The following is a 22,741-nucleotide window of genomic DNA, read 5'->3' as shown; positions in this document are numbered from 1 at the left end:
TATATTTTTATATATATTTTTATATACGGAAGTAAGATACGATTTGTTCCCTAGTCAGTTTGTTGTTGCAGACAGTTTGTTTGCTTATTTATACAAACCACGTATTAATGCGAAAGGACATAAATCCACGTCACATGCAAGAGCCTAAGATCCGTTTGCTTTGTATTGAATCTTGATGTTAAAAAGTGGAAGGGCCAAGTCCAACAGAGCAACGTACGGTGGTCCTCTTTGTCGTGTTGTGGTCCCCATGGAACCCACACGCACCCGACTCGGTTTAACGTGGCAGAGTGGACCAGGACCATCATAACTTCATAAGAGAAGATCAAACTTGAGTTAGAAAGGTCTAACCTCTACTGTTGGTTTTATTGCACTAACTTGTCCTGATATTTGAGGGAATTCAAACTAAAAGTTGGACTATATTATTGTGCACTACGAATATATATTATCTTTTAAAATATTTACAACCATATTTGTCGAGATTGAGACAAACAAAAAAAAAACCATATATATTTGAACACAAATCAAATTCCTAATTATGCTCATACTTATAACTAAAAAATTTAGAATTCAAACCGACAAAAGTCAAATTTGAGCCTAATCTGGCTTACCTCCAACTCGGGCCATTTGTAGCACTAGTTGAGGCAGCAATGAAGACTTTCGTTTATATATATATATATACGGAAAAAGGATAGTTAGGAGCGATCAATATAGTAACCCTCCTATGAGTGTGATCATAAGAGTATTCACCCCTTGTCCACAGTCTTGCACAGTTAATGAAGGCCTTTGGTACGATAGCGTCTAGTTTAGAAATTTCAGCCTGATCAGTGACTTCATAGAAATTATGCAGAGGTCCGAAACTTGAAACAGTGACCACCGTTAAGAAAAGTTCTAACCAACTGCGCTATCCTTGTTGGTAGCAATGAAGTGTCAGTCGAGAAAATTTGTTACTAAATACCAATTTTATATTTAAAACAACTTATAAAAAAAAAGAAAAAAGAAAAGACGCAAATGCGCAATTCTCTCTCTGTTTTTTTTTTTCTCTCTAAATTCTCTGCTAAAAACAACAGTATAATAAAGAACCATTCACAACGATGCAATAACGTTTAGCCCTGCTGTACACATAAAGGGTAAAGATAAACTGCCTCGGTACTGTGACTAAAAACCACCAAAAAAAAAGAGAGCAAGAGAACCACTAGTTGAGCCAAAATTGTTCTGCTACCTCCCAGGGGGCTCCAGAAAGGATAGGGCCATTGATACTAAGGGAGCGTTTTCTAATTTTTACATCGCCAAAAGGAGGCACTCTTCTCACTCCATTATCCAGAAGCAAAGAGGAATAAGAGCACAATTGCTCAGATTCCTTGCTTCTAGTTCTAAGGAAGAGTTCGAGATTTTGGCAATACTTATCTTCTTTCTTCTGGAAAGATTGATTCCCCGAAATTGGTATTACTCTATCTCTGGATTCGTCGTCATCATCATCTGACCAGTAACCATTTTCCTGGATGTCTTGCATTGCCAAATCATCATACTCTTCATCTGACTTTGTAGACTCCTCATCAACTGAGCCTACCTGTTTCACCAGAAAAGGGATAATGTAAATATTTGATCCACAATGCAATCAATCTAGGTGATGCATATATCTGCGACACCCAGATAAAGCCCTGGGGATAGCAAATGGTAAAAGAACACCGACTACCTACTACTCCAGTTTATAATCAATACCACGAAAACAAACTGTCCCAGATGTACTGGTACTGTCCGCCCCCCAACTACTACCTCTTACAAGCGTTACTGACTACCTTCAAAATCCAAAGAATGCCATCTTATATAATACCTCGTCATGAACATGTTTGTCATGGTCGTCGCTGAGATCATCATCACTGTCTGCCTCAGGTGGATCATCAACCTCTTCATCACTGCCATGCACCGATAGTTCTTCCATGAGCTGAGAGGATCACAAAAATGGTGAAAAGGCCATAAATGGCAGAACACCAAAACTTGGCCTTTTGTCTTGATGCTAATACAGGAAGCTTAATTAGTTTTAAAAATGGCTCAAAAAAAAATTCCATTCCCAATTCAGATTACCCAACCAGCTCTTATTTAATGAAATTCACATTATAGGGACCATTATGGCATTATAGATATTTGATTTGGCAAGTGTTTGAAAAATACCTCCTTAGCAGGTCCATCAGACATCCTTGGCGAGCTGCAGGCAGACGAGTAATATCTACTACCAGTATCAGTCCCATCAGCCCTCGACTCATCAACACTTCCAGCATGACTTGTACCACCATCACTGGGCCAAGCACTGATTCCAAAGTGTCCGAACTGAAGATTGACAGGCTCAGCACTACCAATCTGCAATGGTCCATACATTGGATTCCCTACTCCATTTTCAGTTCCTTTTCGCAGTTCAAACTTACCCTTTCTATCTACTGAGTGAACAGGCCATGCTTTTGCCACTGATCCATCATTATTTAGAAGAGCCATCAAATGCCTAGAAGAATCTTTTCTCTGTATAAGTTGAAACATCCCCTTGGAGCTTAACGAATTGGCAGCACACTGATTCCTGTACTCCTCGTCAACCACAGAAACTGTGTTTGTGGTCAAATCATAAAGCTGCTCCCCTGTCTCTCGCCTGCGAAGGCAGCTGAAGACTGTTGCATGGATAGCAGCCACACTCTTGTCAACATTTGTATTGTTAATTTTTGGCACCAGGTGTTTGTCAGCACGCTTGCAGAGGTATTCTTGGATTGTTCTAATGTTTCGAATGTATTTTACATACTTATTTTTTGCTGGATCCAATGTCATGTATTTTGCACGCACGGCAAACCGTTCCAAGTGCTTTTCTTCATTTGTAATGTAAATCATGAATGGTATGATTGAAGGATGCTTCCTCATAAGCCCCATCTGCAGATCAAAAGACAAGCGCAGAATAAAATAATAAGAAAATGGCAAAAAGTTGCATGGTAAAAGAAAAATATAACCCAAATGAGATGACAGAATTACCACAAAATTAAGGCTTAAGTGAACACCCTCGACAACCACTGATTCTTTTCTCTCTTCCCATGCAGTAATTAACCGATCCAGGCTGTCAATCACCATCTCACTCTGCGCTTTATATCCTTCAACAGCCATTTGTTTTGGAGTGATCATCTCAGCACCACTACCGCTCCCCTCAAATAATTGGGTATCATGCTTCCCACCTTTGGAAGCTGCAGATACCTCGTTCTTGGGCAGTGAGTGTGCAATGCCTGCCATTTTTTTCGCTTTCCTTTTGGCTTTTGCTTTTGCAACTGCTACAGGATCCAAGAACTCACCTGCATGGTAGGTTGAAGCCCAAAGAAGAGGATTTTGTTTCTCATCCACAAAACTCCTCATCATGTGCCGGATAGAGTCCGTTGATATCACCGTAGTAATTCCCAACCTGCTACCCTGCATAACACGCAAAAGTGCTCCGATCATTACTTGAATGCAAAGTTATTCAAACTTGAAAACCACAAAAATGAATTGGTATTAGCTTCAACATGTTCAGCAGATTAAATTCCCCAAAATGAGAAGATGATGACGAGACACAGAAGACGAAAACCATGAAAGCCCCCAAAATGATAAATTTGGCAAGAGCATATGAGCTACTCAGCAGAAGTATACCAGCAAAGCAGATAAAGTAGACTTGCCACAGCCACTAGTGCCACACAACAGTACAGTAACAGATTCCTTTTTCTCTCGGATTCTGCAACAAAAGATTAAGTCTCGTTGGAGTAAAATAAAGATAAAAATATAGTTCATAGAAGATACTCTTACACCACTGTGAAATCATGGCTTCCTTTCTGACAGTAAGAAACTTTGGAGCACGCCAATGATAATCAATACAAAAAAAAAAAGAAAAAGAGCTGGTTCGCTAATATAATTATTGGGCAGCTACTCCAAACAGAATGAACTTGATCATCAATGTCCTATATGATCTTGAAAAGGGCACAGAAAGCAAAGTTTATTATCCTCAAAAAATAAGTAACTATACCAGTCCATCAACTACTGAAAAAAAGAGAGAGTTAGATACAAGAACTTGAGAATGGTACACCAAACTGACCAAAGAAACAAACGATCCATAAAGTAATCTAGCTGAGATGACAGTATTCAGCGCGCTAGTACATATTTTTGTACCCAATTTTCTCGGTGAAATATGTTGTTTATTCTATAGTAAGATGAAGAACAGAAACTGATAATTTTGCTTCTAATTCACAGAAAATTTAGGAGATGTAATCAGGCATTCAAATTTTTATTTCATCATGACAACATTAAGTATGTGGTAATATCATTCGAATATCCTATTCAAAAAAGCAAATTTGTAACAACCCAGTCTGGGTAACTGCTAAACTGAATGAGATGAGCTGAACAAAATCCTCACCAAGGCAAAGCTTTTATTCGAAAAGTTGGGATCATGCTTATCAAAAAAAAAAGGATCATGAACCAAAACCATACAATTCTTGTTGAATGCACCAAAAATAAATAAATAAATAAGAGTGACCCCCATTAGTAAGAGGCAGAATTATCTAAGCCCCCTGTTATCAAATCCATGAAATTCCAAAATTCCCTCAAATATTACCAAAGATTCTTCAACATAGAGATAATTCTTTTCCTAAGTAACAAAAGTTTTACCTGAAAATTACTTTATAGTCTATACAATCTTCAAACAAATTATTTAGCAGAAAGCCATATCCCCAGAAGTTATGCACTGAACCAACCCCATTTCCTTGTATACTACATTTCTGCCTTTTTTAGTCAGCTATGCGCATTCTACTCGACTCTTCCAAGTAGTTCGTCAAAGTTTACCAAAATGAAGAGAATAAGTTTGACCATTAACCAAAACCAGAAAACCAATAAGCCTGCTTCAACGAAAAATCTTATCAGCATTCAGCAGCCACTCAAAAAATATTAAAACTCACCAAAAGTAATTGCATAACGTGGCAAAAGAGGAAATACCAACATCATGAAGTTTCCTAATAATACAAAGACGGTCCATGAGACTTCTGATAAGTAAAGCAGAGGCTTCACATTCAGGTGACTGTTATTAATAGAAATTCATTAAAGCCGCTAAGCAAACAAGCAACCTCAGGTTAAATAAAAGTTCACACAAACCAGTAGATATTAATACAACCTCAACAAAACTTTCCAGCCATAGAACAATAAATACTATAGCGTTGAAAAGATCTTGAATGAATGTTGCCACATTACATTTGAGTCCATAATTTCCAAATAAATTGTTGGAAAGACACATCAAATGTGACTACATATGCGACAAAAGAAAGTGTAAAAAGCAAATGAAAAAAGGTATATCACAAGTACTAATCGCTTGCAAAGGATTTTCATTGTGTTAAAAAAAGGGATCCCATTAAAAGAATCTTATTCAGATTCTGCACACTATCCTTTTCATAGAATCTTATTGATACTTATCAAAAAAGTACGAGATATTAGATATTTACAGCATACCTGCATGCCAAAGCCAAATCAGCCCTCTGATTGGGACCAACATACTTGTATGCCGCCAGTGTGTCACAAACAACATCTAAGAAAACCTCTCTTCTAACAAATATTGTGGTTCGTCTTTTGTACAGTTCAAATGGAATGGTTTTCTTTCTATCTTCTTTCTCAGAAACCAAACGGTTGCCCACATCTACTTTACCCAAGGTGCTAACAGTGAGACTACCATCTTGAATCTCAGAATTTGTTGTTGAAGTGTTGATTCTTCCTGACATCTCTGTTCCTTCTTGATGTGCAGTGTCGCTTGTATATCCATTTTTCAGCATTTCAAAAACTCTTTGGCTAATCTGGTCATAACATAAATGATAAATCATGAGTTCCCACCTTCTTTGATATTTTTCGCTGGCTAAAACATAGGCATCGATCTCACAATAGAAAAATCAACTCCCATCAAGGGAATGGGAATTATAAACATACCAGTGACCAATTTCTGGCTCTTAATGCTATGCATAAATCAATTAGTTCATGCAAAGAAAAGAAACATGTCATGTGGTAGGTAAATAAACCCAGTGTTCAAGTCAGTCCATGGGTATGATAATACACGATAGAAACACAACCAGAGCACCAAGTCTCACAAATCTCCACCAAACATCATGCAGGCTCAGCATGGATTGGGAAAAACTAGGAATGTGTTTATTTTAAATTGTCTCTTAATAAACATAGTATTTAGACTATGAAAGGAAACTAGATAAGCGAAATTATCACATCAACTCGTAGATGCTGACAAGTGTTGTTGGATTTAGACCATATCAAGCTAGAGTGGCAGAAATGGATGGTTAAGAAATTGAATAGAAAAGGAAACAGTAAAAATGGGGAAAGGGGACTTAATCACAGCTTTCAATAATTTGAAAAGCAGACATGTCACAAGGAGAACTACATTCCAGGGCGACAGAGAAATCCTTTAAACTTGTTCAGATTATAAAAACACCATAATGTTGTACCAAGAGGCAATAGGGAAAAAATATGGTGAAGGAATCAAAGACGCATTCAAGAAGAACAAAAACAATATAAACCTCTTGAGAATACGTGATGCTCTAAGACATAACTCAAGCATGAAATTAGAGAAAAAAGAATAAAACTGTTGTAATGCATGGCTAGAATTCAATGAGATTACGTACATTGACCATCTTTAAAAAGTGAATTTCAGGAGTTTCAAAGAACGTTCAATGCAGATCTTCAACAAACAATACAACGACGTTATATGTCTTCATCCAAAAATAGCAGCCTCTATAACCATGATAACTAAAAGCAGAATCAAACAAAAATAACATAACAATGAAAAACGATCAACAAAACAAATCCAGATGCAAAAACTAAAACAGAGAATCAGAATGTGCTCAGAAACTATACTTTGAAAGCGTGTCGCGCCTTGCATCCCATAAGTTGCAGAGTGCTCTGCAAAACGGGACGCGTATATGGAAACGACCCCTTCCCTTTCTGTCTCTTATCTGGTTCGTCCACAACCACTATATACAGTACTTTCGTCACCTCAGCCATCTCTGCATCAACACAAAGAAAATCAAGTCATGCCTTTAACACAAAATTTCTACATGATTAAGTCACGAGAATTTCTTGAAGCGACAGATAATGTACGTTTAAAACGTGAAACCGACAAGTCGACAACGAACCTCAAAACGAGAGGGTATCATTAGAGAAAAACAGAATTCGAAAGCAATGCAGGTAATGCAGTGCCATAGATCAGTGATAAAGAAGCTAGAGATCGAAATCAAACCTGAATAACTACAGAAGTCGGCGAGAAGATCGTATTTCGTTGTCACTTAGAAACAGAAGTGGTGATGCTAGGTTTCATACGCAGAGAGAGAGCTGTTGCGATCGGCCATGTACATTCTGTCACATGTCTTCCACGCATCGCACGAAGAAACCCTCCACGGGTCTCCCTCTCACGCTCTTGTCTCTCTCTAAAACGGCTTTCGCTATCTCTCTCTCTATCGTCTCTCTGCAAAAGCCGCGAATTACTTATTTCGCCTTGTGTTTGCAAGAAAATTTCGTAGTTGGTAATGGTTCTCCACGTCTCAAATTTATATGAAAAGGGAGAGGGGGCGGGTCACGCGGGACCGGTGGCAGTATTAGTAATTTGTATATGAATTTAGGGTTATTGTTCGACAATGTATTTCCAAATGGGATAAGGCGAGTGAAAAGGAGAGGGATAAATGACTTTCCCAACTATTACCATCATTTACGTGTTCTTAATTAATTTGATATGCGTCTTTCCTTCGTTCTTAAACAAAATTTAATTCAATCAAATTAAATATATTAACTGTCCATTAAAAATTAATTAATATTAACTATCATATCTTTTGTATCAATCTTGCACAGTTGCACTCCACAATTTTCGTGTTACAAGTTACCGACACTTCTCTTTATTTGGGATAATTATTTGTTACATTTATCATGCAAATGCCTACACGTTTTTCATGTTAAATTTCCCGTATAAGTGAGTATTGTATTAACATCTAGATAAACCGAGTAGTCATATATGGATGCTGATGGCTATGACTGCATTGGTGTGCGCGAACATGTCAATGGTCTAGTTGTTGTTGTGCCTTGCAAACCCGTGGAATCATGGAATAGGAAGAAAAAAAAAATCGAAGAAGCATAAACAACGAAGGAGAGACAGAGTCAGAGGGAGATGGGGGTTGGCACACAACTCTAGGCGCTGACTCTATTATTTATCCCTTGCAATTTGAGATTTCAAAAGTGAGAGACTAGATATTTTAAAGGTGCGGTTAGTGTTTGGCACTGCATTTGAGACCCAACACAAACATATTACGTTCTATCTCATCTCACAGCAGCATAGCAAAAACAGTTTAGGCGTGTGGTGTGGTGACTTCGGGTGGGTTTCAGTGTCAAAACACCAGACCTTATACCATTTTGGTCGGAACAAATTTTATAATTACGTTTATATCCTAAGCTTATTTAACCTAAATCACGCAGAGTCCCGTCCACCATGCACACCTGCTTGCCTCCGGCCCTTGATTCCGTCGTTCCATCACGCGGGAACCATACTTTCTCTTGCAGAACTTGCATGGCCAATTTCTTTTGTGAGTGAGTGTGCCAGGATTAATTGAACCATGCAAGCACAAACAAGCCATGTCTCATAGCCAGATCACTACACGTCAATTTACCTCATCAAAGTTTTTTAAATGATACGCCACACTTTTTTAATAGCATAACTCACCTCAAATCACCACAATTTTATAAGCACCACACAACAATAGGTCACAATACAATATAATATACACTTCCAAGCGGACCCAAACTCTCTCGTGTGTTGTACGGTTATTGAACATGCATTGGTCATCATGTCAAATCATTTACTTATAGAAGAGTGAGGGCCTGAGGGGTCCTCCGACCTCGTATCAATTATTAGTTTGGTGACTTTGGTCTCTTCAATGGTTGCTAATTTACGTTGCAACCAAACGACAATCTCATGTCAAATATATAAACAGCACTATGTGGACTTTCACGCATTTAAAGTTTTAAACGTGAAGATGAATCTTGAAAGTGGAAAATTAAATCCATGCCGTTCGTGGAGAGCTTTCAAATTTATTGCAATTAACTAATTAAAGTGCCAAGTCTTAATTTGACGATGACTTTAGTCTTTTTCAAAATTTCTTCATATTGCAAGACTTTTCCACACCCGCACCGTCCACACATTATTGTCAAATGCCCTCAATTGACTGGAGCACTCGTAGAATTGAAAATTAAGATGGCTAGACGATTAATTGTGGCAATTTTGGAAGACTCATCCATTGTTAAAGACCCACCAAACCCTAACTCTGGAATAAACACTTCTTCACGTCTAAAACTTTAACTCTGGAATTCGGTATCCGTTGTTTGTTTATTCTCATTTTGTAAAGATGAAAGGAAAATAAACCCGGGCATGACACGTATACAAAAACATGTCGGGCAAAAAGGAGATTCTGTGTCGAATATTTTTGTCTTAATGTCCAAGTCAATACAGTTGAAGCGAAGAAAGAATCTCGTCCCGAGACATAGCCTGTCATACACGTCAACGTGGTTCATGGGACAGAGCTCCCATGGGTGGGGGCATGGGATGGGCCCAAAGACCTCATTTTGCTTCAATAAGTCGATTAGTCCTCCATCATCCAATAGTAACACATTTTTTACGTCTTCGATTGAGAATTTAAAAATCCAATTTCAATTATAAGGACGTTTAGGATTCTGCTAAAGATGTTCCTACCAAAATTGTGTAGACATGATTACGACACATAATAGTTCTAGTGGATTTAGGTTGACTGACCAACCCAAAAATAACGTTTTTATATAGTAGGTGCCAAGTGGCAATATTACCCGATGTGATACGTGAATGAGACAGCAGCGATATCAATTAACTTGGTTTTAATTCATCCATATAGTTTTGACCCATAAAAATCATCAAAATAATTTAGTGGTAGGTTTTTAACCATTTTAAATTAATTTTTAATACATACGAAGAAGGTGGAACTACAATGGGCTGGGCTAAGGCCCAAAACGAGTGCTGGGTTGAGGCCACCATCTGATTATATTGCTAAGCAGTGAAAAATACCACCAGAGAAAGCCTTCTAGGAGCGGCCCATTTGTAAAACCTTTCCGCAAGTAGGCAGTTTTGTGATCTGAAGGCTGAATTTTAGCAACAGCGCAACGACATAACCACATTTAACTTGCTATGGGCCTCCTCCTCAACCCTTCAATAGCCCAGTCTAAGAACCGGGGAAGCCTGGTGCTGCTAGTCAAAGTTGGACTATGAAGTATGAACGCACGCCATTTTCTTAATAATGGAAGGCCCATTAAAGAAAGCATCATAAGGTGTCGAGAAAAGAAGAGAGAACCGAGAGCGATCTTCAAAATTGTTTAATTAAGTGTAGCAAATATCAAAGTACTGGATTGAATCAGCACACAAATAGCGACCCTGCTTTATTTCAACTTCTGAGACCCCCAATGCCTCACATAAAGAAGTTGCAAGCAATGACAAAAACACACGAGGATTACTTCATTCTGTCAGTTGAGTTCAAACTGCCAGGCGAAACCACAGCACAGATGAAGACATGCATAACTAAAACTGGTGTCTGACCATATCATCAAAGTCCTACTATACTGGTAATGCCCCGACCTTTTTAATCTGCTTTCCCTTCTAACAGGTGTTATGAGGTGGACACCTAGTGAAAATAACCGAGGACCTGACCACCTACATTTCTTTTCATTGCCTCTTCATGATCCAAAACACCATCTGGAGTATTGATCACAACATAACCCCACTGCATGGAAGATTGAGATTTTAGAAACATAAGAGAAGGCGAGTGAAAAGACTACTTTGGCGAATGTAAATCATCATCATCATTTAGCAAATGAGCGTAAAGACACAAACAAAAGTGTCTGAAGCCCTTCATCTGTAACGAGGAATCAACAAGGATTTCATAGATTTGAACAAACCTGACGAGTTGGAAGTACACGCAAGCGGTACGCTTCAATTTCTTTTGCCTTGATATCCTGCCTATACGTGAGAGCCCGGCAATCTTTTACCCTGCCTTGTAACTCAACTGTAATCCTTCCCACTCTATGTGGATCATAAACATGAAAATTCTTGATATATCCTAACAAGATGATCACCGAGTTAAAACATTGTCAACGCAGTTAGCTTCAAAGTAAAAAAACATAACACGAGTCAATCTTATATTCCTGACTCCAGATAAACTTAAGATTAGTAGTCTTAACAAACAACAGACAAGAAGTTGTTGAATGAAATAGCACATGTGAGGTTTTTTTATACTTGATCAATGCCACTGCAAATTTAAAGCATTTAATCCAAATACATACAAAGAAGAACCGCAAAAACAATGTTATACAAATTCTGAAACAAAAAAGGGGCTATGGGTTGGTCTCAATTCTGAATTTGTGAGCAAACAAGAGTTTAAAAAAAGCATAGCACAGCACAGCAAAATGACAAACCAGAAATGCACAATACCATCACTTACAGTTCCAAAAAATGACATTGAGCCACCTATAGTGGGAAAGCAATAATTTAGTCCATAACGAGGGATATTTATGTAGGCCCTCAAGGTCATCAATATTTGGTAGAATGACACCATATGAAGCAAGAAAGGGACTTCTAATTTCAATTTCACCTTAAAAAACAGAGGGCTGTTTGGCAACTTGTTTGGGCTGTCCAGAGCAACTTCATTCTAACAAGTAGATGGCAAATGGGAAAAGTAGGCGATATATTATAATGTTCAAGCTTTCCAATATCTTTCAAAAATGGAAACATTTATGAAATACTCGAGGTTTAGTTTTGCGAAACAAAAACATCTACCAGTTATAGCATTTAAAGTGAACTGTCAATAGCCGGTCACTGCACTAATTCTGCTTCTCCTCCTCAGCCCCTCCAGTCGAACACAAAACACCAAACGTTCTTCAGATCATCCACAAATGCAGGTAAAAGAAAAGTGGCACGAGGATTGAAAATTTTGCAAAGAATTTTCACGAAAACGAGTCAGAATCATTGACAAGGTAAACTACTATGGGCTAAAAAATTTGAGAACTTAATCTTGGACACTCAATATATGTTGGTAAATGAAATGGATCCCAAACATTCATTATCTAAATAAATTGTGGGATATATTCATCGAGACAATACATTTTTCCCATCACACATCTCGGGGAGAAAAGGTCTCGTTTATAAATCCAGTTTTCACCTTCAACTTCGAACTCAAAAGGCCAAATAAAATGAAATTCGAGTGTCAATCATACATATAGGAGGCACGCACGATTAATATGTAGCATCCAACAGCACTGCAAAAGCACAGGCACACAATTGCTAGTCCTAAGACTTTTCAGATTAGGGAATTGGTTCAACTCGATCAGCCAATCCAAGCTGAATCGAAAGCGGTGAATGGAGGGAAACCAGCATATGAGTGGCTAGGTTTACCTCGTTCCTTCATGATTTTGAGGAAAGAAGACATCGCCGTGGAGATGGGTCGCAACTCCACCGAAGCTTTACTCCTTTTTTCTGCATTCACTATAGACCTCAACGCATCGTTCAGTATCCTCCTTCCCATCTGTTGAGCTAGCTCGTTCACCGTCTTTCTAACAAGAAGGAATTTACGACCCCAAAACCCAAAAGCCCTAGGGCACCGGTATGGGGAAAAGGGTTTTTGTAATTTGAGGGGCATTTCGGACATTTGGAAAAGAAGAGGTGCAAATTGGGAAATACAGAAAAGGGGAAAAATCTTTTTCTTTTCTTGGAAAAACAATTTTAGTGTCCAATTTAAAGTTAAAACCAAACATTCTTGGGTTAAATTCACTCTCAAATCAAACTTTTATCCCAATAAATTCACTCTCATTTTTTTCGATCCATAAGGTCTATAAATAAATAAGATTTCATTAAGAACAAAATATTTAATTTTTTTTTATTGATCATACTACCTTCAATTATTAAGTTACTTCTAAATTTTGATCATATTTCAAGGAATTGAGAATGGACTAAGCCCTAACCCACATCATCAAAAAATGGGCCACAAGGGTCCAATGGGCCAGCTACATTTCTATTAGCATATTGGCTCAGCCCCTTGTTCATATTATTTTCCCTTGCCTTGATATCGAGTTCTTCTTGTCTCTTCCAAAAAAAAAAAAAAAAAAACACTGAAAACCAACGCTTTATTACAGTACATATTTGCCAATGAAATCAAATAGCAATCGCTTTATTAACATGCGACTAGAAGCATCATTAGATACAGATTACAGAGTCTGCAAGTTCATTCCGTGTTCCATCTGCAGGTGGGGTGTCCTTGGAATCCTTGTAAGTACCAGCTTTCCATATAAAGATGATAAAATGATTCCAGAACAAGGGTTGTCAATGAGGCAGCAGAGACATTACACACGACTACACAGCGCATGATTACTCTTGAGTGCCACAAAATTTTAATTTAAAAGATCCAATTCAGGGGAAAAAAAAAAGCCTCAGATTCAGAAAAACTGAGCATTTATTTCATTCCTCCTGCAGTTGAAACACTCCTATCATCCTCTAAAAACCTAAAAGATAATTGTAAGATTCCTATATATCATACAGCAAGACCTTGAGGCGCACCAGCTACTGGAGTCTTGGGTTTGGGCTTCTCCACAACAATTGCCTGAGTTGTAAGGACCATTCCCGCTACAGATGCTGCATTTTGCAATGCACATCTTGTCACCTTTGCAGGATCAATGACTCCAGCTTCCACCAGATTCTCATGCTTGTCTGTCATGGCATTGTAACCCACCTCCCATTCACTCTCCTTCAATCTCTCCACAACCACCTCCCCTTCAATTCCAGCATTTTGAGCTATCAATGCTGCTGGCCCCACCAGTGCCTACAGCCCAACATATGAAACAGATTGTCACTACATACAAAAAATCTATGCAAAATGCTAATTTAAACCAATTTTCCTTCAAGCCAATGGAATATGTAAAAAGAACGTGACTACAAGCTAAATTTAAAAGTATTTCTTACCTTCTGCACAATGTCAGCTCCTAATCGCTCATCTGCCTCCTCAAGCATTTCCTTAATTGCAGGAATTGCAGTCGAGAGATGAACCAAAGGAGCACCTCCACCAGGCACAATTCCTTCCTCTATTGCTGCAAAAGTTGCATTCTTAGCATCCTCGATTCGGAGCTTACGGTCCTCCAGCTCAGTTTCTGTTGCAGCTCCTACTTTGATAACAGCCACCCCACCAGACAATTTTGCAATCCTTTCAGCCAGTTTCTCTGAATCATAAACAGAATCTGTCTCAGCCAACTCCCTTTTCAACTGAGCAATCCTCGCTTGCAGCTCATCCTTGGAAGCTGCATCTGCTATAATTGTAGTGGAATCTTTGCTAATGGTCACCTTTCTAGCTGTTCCAAGCTGCTCAACTGAGGTGTTCTCAATAAGCAGACCCAGATCACTGGCTTGGAACTCGGCCCCTACAGTATAGTCAGTGACAGAAGACAGAAAATTAGCACCATAAGAAGATAAGTTCACAATAAGTCTCACAACACAGAAAGTTAAATCAATTTAATACACATGCTTGATATAGAGTGCAATGATTGATGCATTTAGAGGCACAAAAAATTATTAAAAAAATACCAGAGGAAAAATGTGTTTACCAGTAAGGATGGCAATATCCTGAAGCATAGCTTTCCTTCGGTCCCCAAAGCCAGGTGCTTTTATGGCAGCCACATTAATGATTCCTCGCAGCTTGTTCACGACAAGAGTAGCCAAAGCCTCCCCAGTGACATCCTCTGCAATTATAAGCAAAGGAGCTCTCAACTGAGTAGTCTTCTCTAACAGGGGAATTATGTCCTTGATAGCAGAAATCTTCTGATCGGTGACCAGCACACGAGCATTCTCAAACTCACAAATTAATTTTTCAGGATTTGTAACAAATTGAGGGGAAATATAACCTCTATCAATCTGCAGGCCAACACAAACCGGAAAAACACACAAGGAGTTACAGAAATAATATCAGGCAGCTGTGTAGAACATCTCCAACATGCAAATCCATACACACCTCCATTCCTTCTTCAACCTCTACTGTAGTCTCAAATGCCGACGAGGACTCAATAGACAAAACACCATCAGGCCCAACTTTGCCGATCGCATCAGCAATCATTGTCCCAATTAGCTCGTCATTTCCGGCCGAGATGGAAGCAACAGCTGGAAAATTAGAAGTACAAAACAATGATACAACCAAGATAAACTGTATCTCTAAATGCAAACTTGGTGTGAGAAATGTGAATAAAACCAGGAACATGACCATAACTTACCTTTAATCTCATCAGAGCCCTTGACAGGCCTAGCCCTCTTCTCTAGCTCTTCTACCAAACCCTGTACAGTCTTCTCAATTCCCCTCTTTAGTGAGACTGGATTAGCACCAGAGGTGACACTCAAAAGTCCAAGTCTGATTATTTCTCGGGCTAGAATTGATGCAGTTGTCGTTCCATCACCAGCAGAATCATTTGTTTTACTGGCAACCTTCATCCCACAATCAGAAAAGTCAACAAATTTGACCAAACCCACACAACATGGCCAAGATCCACAACTGAACAATAGTAACCACATTACAGTGGTTCTAGCAGGGGGAGAGAGACAGACAGACAGAGAGATCTGACCTCCCTAATGAGAGCTGCTCCAGCATTTTCCATGGGATCAGGCAGCTCAATAGCTCGCGCAATCGTTACCCCATCATTAACAACTTTAGGATTTCCATATTGATCCAAGACAACATTCCTCCCTTCATTACATAAAATAAAAAAATGTCATGTTTATTAGCACCATTGTTCTTTGAAACTTAATGGAATCAACAATAGTCATAGAAACGAACAGCTCGACAAAATGAAGCATGTACCATCTAACAGTCAAAAAAGTACATGTAAGCAACTTACAAATACCAGAAATGAAGTCATAAGCGTCCTACAGAATTATTTGTATATTAGCTGACTATGAAGAGCTCTAAATGAATTGCAAACAAATTAAATTAGTCAACATAAATTGGAGAAAATTCCGAGAAAGGAAAAATATTCACACACATAGACACCCGAGACAATCAATGTCCAAAACCGATGTGCCAAAAATCAACCACAGGTCACATAGTGGAAACTGTTGCTATGTTTACTTCACACATGTGTTTACAATTGTGCTCCGAATCAAACAAAATTAATTCATGCATACATAATATCTTAATCCATCCAGCCTGCACGATTTCTGAAGTAGATCCTCCGGACTATCAAAGATAGTAGAATGAAGAAAAAAGAGTGAATAGAAAATCCTAGGCAAGTTCATGTGTGCTTACTAACGATTTCAAAATACGCCATAAAAAGCTATCAAATTTATATACAGACGTCATGTTAGATTAAGAAGTTACCCCTAGGACCAAGAGTGAGCCCGACGGCATCAGCAAGCTTATCAATGCCAGCTTGAAGTGCTGCCCTAGAGCTTTGATCAAACAGAATTTCCTTTGCAGAAGCTTGGACGGATAAACGCCTGTTTGGTGGTCGGAAGTTTAGCTTTTGACTTTGGTGCTGACTTCCCCTCCGACCAAGACTCCCCTAGAAAATCATTAAACACACCACAACACTTATCATACATTCATACGCACGGCAATACAAACGTATGCACTATGCACACGCATATATAATCATACAATAAAAACAGATACACTGATATAGTCAATCAAAGCAAAAAAAAAAAAAAAAAATAATTCTGATAAGCCCAAGAACAAAAACAAGGAGCAAAGCTTTAGAGCCCTCCAAAAAGCCAGAACAATTGAACAATTATGCATTTCCTTTTCTTCTCATCATTCACTTCAAGAACCGAATGCAAAGTCATCAAAATCACTATACAACAATCAATCAAACTAAGACCGATAAACAACGAAACGGACCAACGGAAGAAAAACCCAAAAAAAAACAACAGAGAGGTACCTGTTTGGGGGAACAGAGGATAGACGTTGTTGAGAGAGCATTGGAGGTAGCCATTTCTCCAAATGACTGAATGAGAAACTGGTATTGTTATGCTTTAATTGTGCAACAGTGGTAGCTTCGTGTGGATAACTGGATAACGAAGGCAGCAGAGGCAAATGGGGGTTAGGGTTTAGTTATAAGAATAGCACCACTATACAAGAGAAGAGGACCTTCCAGAAGATCCTTTCAGTTCGAGAACCGTTGAGACCTGAGAGGCACACTGTCACACTACGCCTTCTTGTTGTCTTGGTTCGGCCCATACATTGTCTCACCTAATTAAATTATATCAATTATTTTATTTTAAATTAATATACAATATAAATATATAATTTTATATTAATATTATTATTCATCTAATATAATCATAATTTACATACGTTAAACGGATCTCACTGCATCATAATTTTAAAAATAATACGCCAAACAACTTCACGTTTGAATTAACTTCACAGTACCACAATTTTAAACCTCACAACAATTCACAGTACGCTTAAACGGACATAATTTGTTCTTTGTAACCTCGCATACTTGCAGCGTCGAGCGAGAGTCGCTACAGCATAGCGCGTTTGGGGGCGATATTTCACTTTTTATGGGCTAGGCTAGTATTCTTACTAGGCGGCATTACAGGCCTAAAGTGTAACTCAAAACCCCATTGGGGCCCATACCAAATAAGAACAAAAGTTTTAGTACCGGACTTGAATATGACCGTTGGGTTTCCCGTCGTAAATTGCGTGTTTAGGCCTCAAATTATTTCTTGCTTTCTAGCCGGCGCAAAACGCAACCATCTCCATCTCTGTCGCCCTCTCGACCTATCGCTACTAGATTCGAAAGGCGAACTATGCTCCAAACTCGACTAGTCGAGTAATTGATCTTGAATCAGCGACGCTTAGTTGGACTGCCATTGAACAGCCGAAACAAGTTCTTTAGTTTGCGTTATCGGTATGTCATAACTTTCTGTAGAGCCTGGAGTTTATGAACTCTGATGATCGAAATTTGGATGTTTTGTGTCTTCATTACCATCCTTAGACTTCTAAAAGCTTCAGTCAGCGTCGATGATTTTTCTTGTTGGTATTGATTTGATTAATTTGTTCTTTGTAACCTCGCATACTTGATTTTTAGAATGCACATCATATTTTTCTGCATCAAATAAAAATTTTAGGTATATTTTCTAAGGAAGCGTATTGAAGCAACTTTAGATTAGCGGCGTCTGTTTTTCTGTCACTCAATTTCGGATACCCACTCCAATTTTTCTGTCCTTCAATTTCGGATATCCCATGTAATGAACCAGGAAAGAAGAGAGAATCAGTTGGATAATATTTGTCTTTTGATTCTAATAGGGAGATTGATTCAAGGGAAAAGAAGTTGAATACCTTGTCTAAATCAATTGAACATTGTAATGGGGAGCTTGATACAAGGGAAAAGCAGTTGAGTATTATGTGTAATATTTATGTATTTTGTTAAATATGATTGTACTATATATATTTGGTGCTAGCAATAGCTGCATATTTGGTTCACTCCTATTGCTGTTATCTCTACTGATGTTCTTATATTGCCATCTTTATAACTTCAAGTACTAGCATTGACAGATGTGTCTAATTCATGTTTATTAGTCTGATTTTAAACTCATTACAGTTACTCATGTTAATATAATGCTGAAGCACATTAGTTAATTGATCAATCTCATGTCCATGCATCACCATTTAGAAACTTCTTTCTCAAAGTGAAAATTTTATTTCAGGTGGTAAATTCAACTTCATGGCCAATGAGAAGCACAGGATTCTGATGGTTTCAGACTTTTTTTATCCCAACTTTGGTGGAGTGGAGAATCACATCTATTATTTATCCCAATGCCTGCTAAAGCTTGGTCACAAGGTCAGAAACATGTCAATCAATATATAGTATCTTTTTTATAGATAAATCACTTTATAGTTTAGTTCTTGCATGCGTACCCTGCATAAGTTTCCATATTGGCAAAGAGAACTTTGGAATTGGTATCTTTCTCCTGTTTCATTTGGGAATGTAATAAAAGCAGTTGGAGAGGGATTCAACGTAATACTATATGTTCTTTCCCTAAATTTTCTACTTTTCATGGAAGAAATTCTCTCTAAGACTGACTATCTTTGACAAACTTTGCTCACTCTATCTCATAATTTTTTAAATTTCTTTCCTATTGCTTCAAAACAATTTTCCGTGTTGTTCGGGAAAACTATCATAGTATTTATGAAATTGACCGATTTTTATTGTCTTTTTTGGGGGCTTATAATAGACTCTTCTCATCTTTATGTTGCTCTCCTTGTAAGCAAGGGTTTGGCATTGCTTCTGCTTTACCTGCTTCCACTTCTTTTTTACTTGTAGTTACTTTGTTTGTGGTTAGAGAATTAGTGGAAGTTGGTCAATATGAGCAACTCATGTATCCATTGTTTACTCTGCAAGGAGGTCCAACCTTCGAGAGATCTCGCATAAACCTAACCTAAGTAAGGGTTGAGACGAGCTCACTATCTGTTTGTTTGTTTAAATTTTTTAATTTTTTAATTGTCTTTTAGGTTGTGGTGATGACCCATGCTTATGGAAGTCGCTCTGGTGTCAGATACATGACAAATGGTCTGAAGGTTTACTATGTACCATGGAGACCATTTCTGATGCAGAATACCTTACCAACTTTCTATGGGACCCTTCCAATTGTACGGACTATCCTTATCAGGGAGAAAATATCATTGGTACATGGGCATCAAGCATTCTCAACTCTTTGTCATGAAGCTTTGATGCATGCACGCACTATGGGTTACAAGGTTGTGTTCACTGATCATTCGCTCTATGGTTTTGCTGATGTGGGAAGCATCCACATGAACAAAGTATTGCAGTTTACTTTGGCAGATGTGAGCCAGGCCATTTGTGTATCTCATACAAGCAAGGAAAACACAGTACTCAGGTCTGGTTTACCACCAGACAAGGTCTTTGTAATCCCTAATGCTGTGGATACTGCCATGTTCAAGCCTGCACCAGAGCGGCTTCAGTCTAAAGAGATTGTTATTGTTGTGTTAAGTAGACTGGTTTATCGGAAAGGTGCTGATTTGCTAGTTGAAGTCATTCCAGAAGTCTGCCAATTGTGTCCAAATGTGAGTACCCTGGAGCTGCTTATTGAATTTTGGTTCATGTTCATGTCTGTTAGCAATATGGTTTTGTTTCCTTGATTTCTACTTGACTAGATTTGTTTTCTGAATATGGTAAACAATCTTATCTTTATGTGCTTGGAATGTGAAAGAGATCAATCTATATACATTAGAGTTTGTTTTGGCACTGATTTTTAAATTTGGACATGACATAAGGGTTCCATTCTATGAATCCTGATGCTGTCTATGCCACCTGCTTGCATGAACTCCTCTTATGCAATAAAATTTGTGTGGCTAGCCATCACTATGAAGTCTCTATTGCTGTGATTCCGGGTTGAACTTGTTTCTTTAATCGCAGCATTTTGGTCGTTTACTTGCATTCAGTCGTCTAACATGGAATATGCATCAAGGTTCGTTTCATTGTTGGAGGAGATGGACCTAAACGCGTGCGGTTAGAAGAGATGAGGGAGAAGCACTCTCTCCAGGATCGAGTTGAAATGCTGGGTGCTGTTCCCCATGCTCGTGTACAGTCTGTCCTGATTTCTGGCCATATTTTTTTAAACAGGTACAAAGATCTGTATATGATTGGAAATTCTTATTTCTCCTATCTTTAATTCTATTAGAAGCTTTGATCAACGCACCTAATGTCATGATTTTTGTGTAAAAGATGAGGTATATCATTCTTGATTATCTAATAATTAGATCCTGGATCTTTTTGTTGTTGGTGTTGTGTTGGCTTGGATGATCAGCTAAGCTGCAGAAGAGGATAGAAGTTAGAGGACAAGTGGCGTCTTTTATTTCACAGATATTTTTTATTTCGGCCGTTTGTATACTCTTGACACATTATACCAGAAAAGACATTAGCCCTGTTTTCTGGGATTTTGAAATCATTCATTGCTTAGAATACTACAGATACTTTCTCTTTCAAGTGAGCCATGAACCAATTGACAGCTCTTTACTGCCAGATTCTCTCTTCAACAAATATTTGTATTTGCATAATAGGGTTGTTGCTTCTATGACTTGAGTTCCTTGATGATGCAGAATTGCAAACTGCTGGATTTCCCAGCTTTTCATACTATTGCCTAGGAAATGTACCTTTGGCATGCTTCTATGTCTAGTGGATAATATTGATGCAAGGCCTATGTTGGAATAGTAGTGAGACAGGATCCGCTGGGCTGTTAGCAATATTCACCTTTCTTATACTGAATTAATATTCACCAGCCACTAAGAAGATAATCCGTTGTGCATGCCTATGGAAACGTGTGTGCCATTATGTGTGAGGGTACTAAAAGCCAATAATTTTGTTTGAACCTACATCTTGGTGCTCTTTTTTTTTTGATAAATTGTCCATAACTTTTCCCCATTTGACAGTTCTTTGACGGAGGCATTCTGCATAGCCATTTTAGAAGCTGCCAGTTGTGGATTGTTAACAGTCAGTACACGTGTTGGAGGTGTCCCAGAGGCATGTATTTTGAGTAGTATCTTTTTCTACTTTGCTAATATGATGATATATGTCCTTGTACTCTGTCTTTCTAATGATGTGTGTGAGAAATTTTCAGTAGTTTACCCAGCTAATGTTTCCATTCCTTAAGTAGGTTCTGCCTGAAGACATGGTTGTACTTGCAGAACCAGACCCAGGTGATATGGTACAAGCAATTAAAAAGGCAATATATTTACTTCCAAAAATTGATCCGCAAGTAATGCATGAACGTGTGAGTATTAAAATAGCTGTGGTTTAAAAAAACTTTTTGATAACCTCAGTAATTGCCAACATTTTCCCCCTTTTCGTGGTAGATGAAGAAACTCTACAGTTGGCATGATGTTGCTAGGAGGACTGAGATTGTGTACGATCGTGCTTTGCGATGCTCCAATCAAAATCTTCTTGAAAGACTTTCACGGTTAGAATTAGAAAAGCTTGTATGAGTAAATGATGCTAATATATTATCTGCTGTGGCTATTTCATTGTGATGGATTCAATTGACAGTCTCCTGTGGCTGTTACTGTTTCTGAATATCGATCATGTCAAAATGAGTGAAACAGCACAGATATATTTCTTGACAGATTGTTTAGGGCAACTGACAATGTTGTGTTGTATTAGGTATCTCTCATGTGGTGCTTGGGCAGGCAAGCTTTTCTTCTTGGTTATGATAATCGATTTCTTGCTGTGGCGACTACTGCAACTTTTGCAGGTAATCTCTCCCTCTCTTTCTGTCTGGCACACATCTGCATAAATGCATATGCCTCCTAAACTCCCACTTTAGTTTGCTTGTATTTTTGTTTTCTATGTAACGTGTTTCGGTTCTTTGCATATTCCCTTAGCCTGAAGAGGATATTGACGTGGTGCCTGAATATATTGCATCCCATCATGGAGATAGGGAGATGCCACAGACTTTGAACAAGTTCGAGAGCCTTTGATGATTTATTTACTGCCTCGAATTGTGTGAATCTTCTAAGAAGATTGCTTTCATGTTGTGAAGCATTTTTCTTTGCAGCAGTTTAATCGTCAGGTTTTGCGGTCGGTTGCTGTGCCATTGCCCCCTGGACATTAACTTTTGTCTTTGATGAAGTTATTACTTCTTAGTGTTGAGCTTCCATGG

At 38.3% G+C, this 22,741-nt stretch overlaps 4 protein-coding genes across 6 annotated transcripts; 1 reads left to right on the top strand and 3 right to left on the bottom strand.

The window, feature by feature from the left end:
- Positions 1-1,009: 1,009 nt before the first annotated feature.
- On the bottom strand, positions 1,010-7,530 carry LOC120001375 (P-loop NTPase domain-containing protein LPA1 homolog 2-like). Its single transcript, XM_038849670.1, has 8 exons — positions 7,271-7,530; positions 6,889-7,037; positions 5,488-5,825; positions 3,649-3,730; positions 3,007-3,432; positions 2,170-2,907; positions 1,832-1,942; positions 1,010-1,567 (listed from the first exon to the last, which is right to left on the bottom strand). The coding sequence occupies exons 2-8, from the start codon at positions 7,033-7,035 to the stop codon at positions 1,193-1,195; spliced, it is 2,217 nt and encodes a 738-aa protein (XP_038705598.1). The 5' UTR covers positions 7,036-7,037; positions 7,271-7,530; the 3' UTR covers positions 1,010-1,192.
- Positions 7,531-10,391: 2,861 nt separating this feature from the next.
- On the bottom strand, positions 10,392-12,702 carry LOC120001710 (40S ribosomal protein S15a-5). The gene is made up of 3 exons (XM_038850137.1): positions 12,485-12,702; positions 10,993-11,153; positions 10,392-10,817 (listed from the first exon to the last, which is right to left on the bottom strand). Exons 1-3 carry the CDS (start codon positions 12,612-12,614, stop codon positions 10,719-10,721), a joined length of 390 nt encoding a protein of 129 aa, XP_038706065.1. The 5' UTR covers positions 12,615-12,702; the 3' UTR covers positions 10,392-10,718.
- A 748-nt stretch (positions 12,703-13,450) lies between these two features.
- LOC120001369 (ruBisCO large subunit-binding protein subunit alpha-like) lies at positions 13,451-17,250 on the bottom strand. 3 transcript variants are annotated; one of them, XM_038849658.1, is made up of 8 exons: positions 16,996-17,250; positions 16,437-16,620; positions 15,685-15,806; positions 15,340-15,547; positions 15,084-15,229; positions 14,680-14,986; positions 14,045-14,496; positions 13,451-13,904 (listed from the first exon to the last, which is right to left on the bottom strand). In XM_038849658.1, the coding sequence occupies exons 1-8, from the start codon at positions 17,047-17,049 to the stop codon at positions 13,617-13,619; spliced, it is 1,761 nt and encodes a 586-aa protein (XP_038705586.1). In that variant the 5' UTR covers positions 17,050-17,250; the 3' UTR covers positions 13,451-13,616. The 3 variants fall into 3 exon arrangements, with proteins under 3 accessions (XP_038705586.1, XP_038705587.1, XP_038705588.1); XM_038849659.1 differs by lacking the exon at positions 15,084-15,229 and having other exon boundaries at positions 14,680-14,814; XM_038849660.1 differs by lacking the exon at positions 16,437-16,620 and having other exon boundaries at positions 16,996-17,249.
- A 515-nt stretch (positions 17,251-17,765) lies between these two features.
- Positions 17,766-22,736, top strand: LOC120002215 (phosphatidylinositol N-acetylglucosaminyltransferase subunit A). The gene is made up of 9 exons (XM_038850881.1): positions 17,766-17,973; positions 18,773-18,906; positions 19,578-20,150; positions 20,555-20,709; positions 21,516-21,606; positions 21,740-21,856; positions 21,939-22,042; positions 22,243-22,333; positions 22,464-22,736. The coding sequence occupies exons 2-9, from the start codon at positions 18,790-18,792 to the stop codon at positions 22,557-22,559; spliced, it is 1,344 nt and encodes a 447-aa protein (XP_038706809.1). The 5' UTR covers positions 17,766-17,973; positions 18,773-18,789; the 3' UTR covers positions 22,560-22,736.
- Positions 22,737-22,741: the final 5 nt, after the last annotated feature.

This window comes from Tripterygium wilfordii, chromosome 7 (genome assembly GCF_013401445.1).
Source record: "Tripterygium wilfordii isolate XIE 37 chromosome 7, ASM1340144v1, whole genome shotgun sequence".
In the NCBI taxonomy this organism is placed as follows: domain Eukaryota; kingdom Viridiplantae; phylum Streptophyta; class Magnoliopsida; order Celastrales; family Celastraceae; genus Tripterygium; species Tripterygium wilfordii.
The sequence above is the reverse complement of the archived record's forward strand: the minus strand, read 5'-3'. Positions and strand labels throughout refer to the sequence as shown.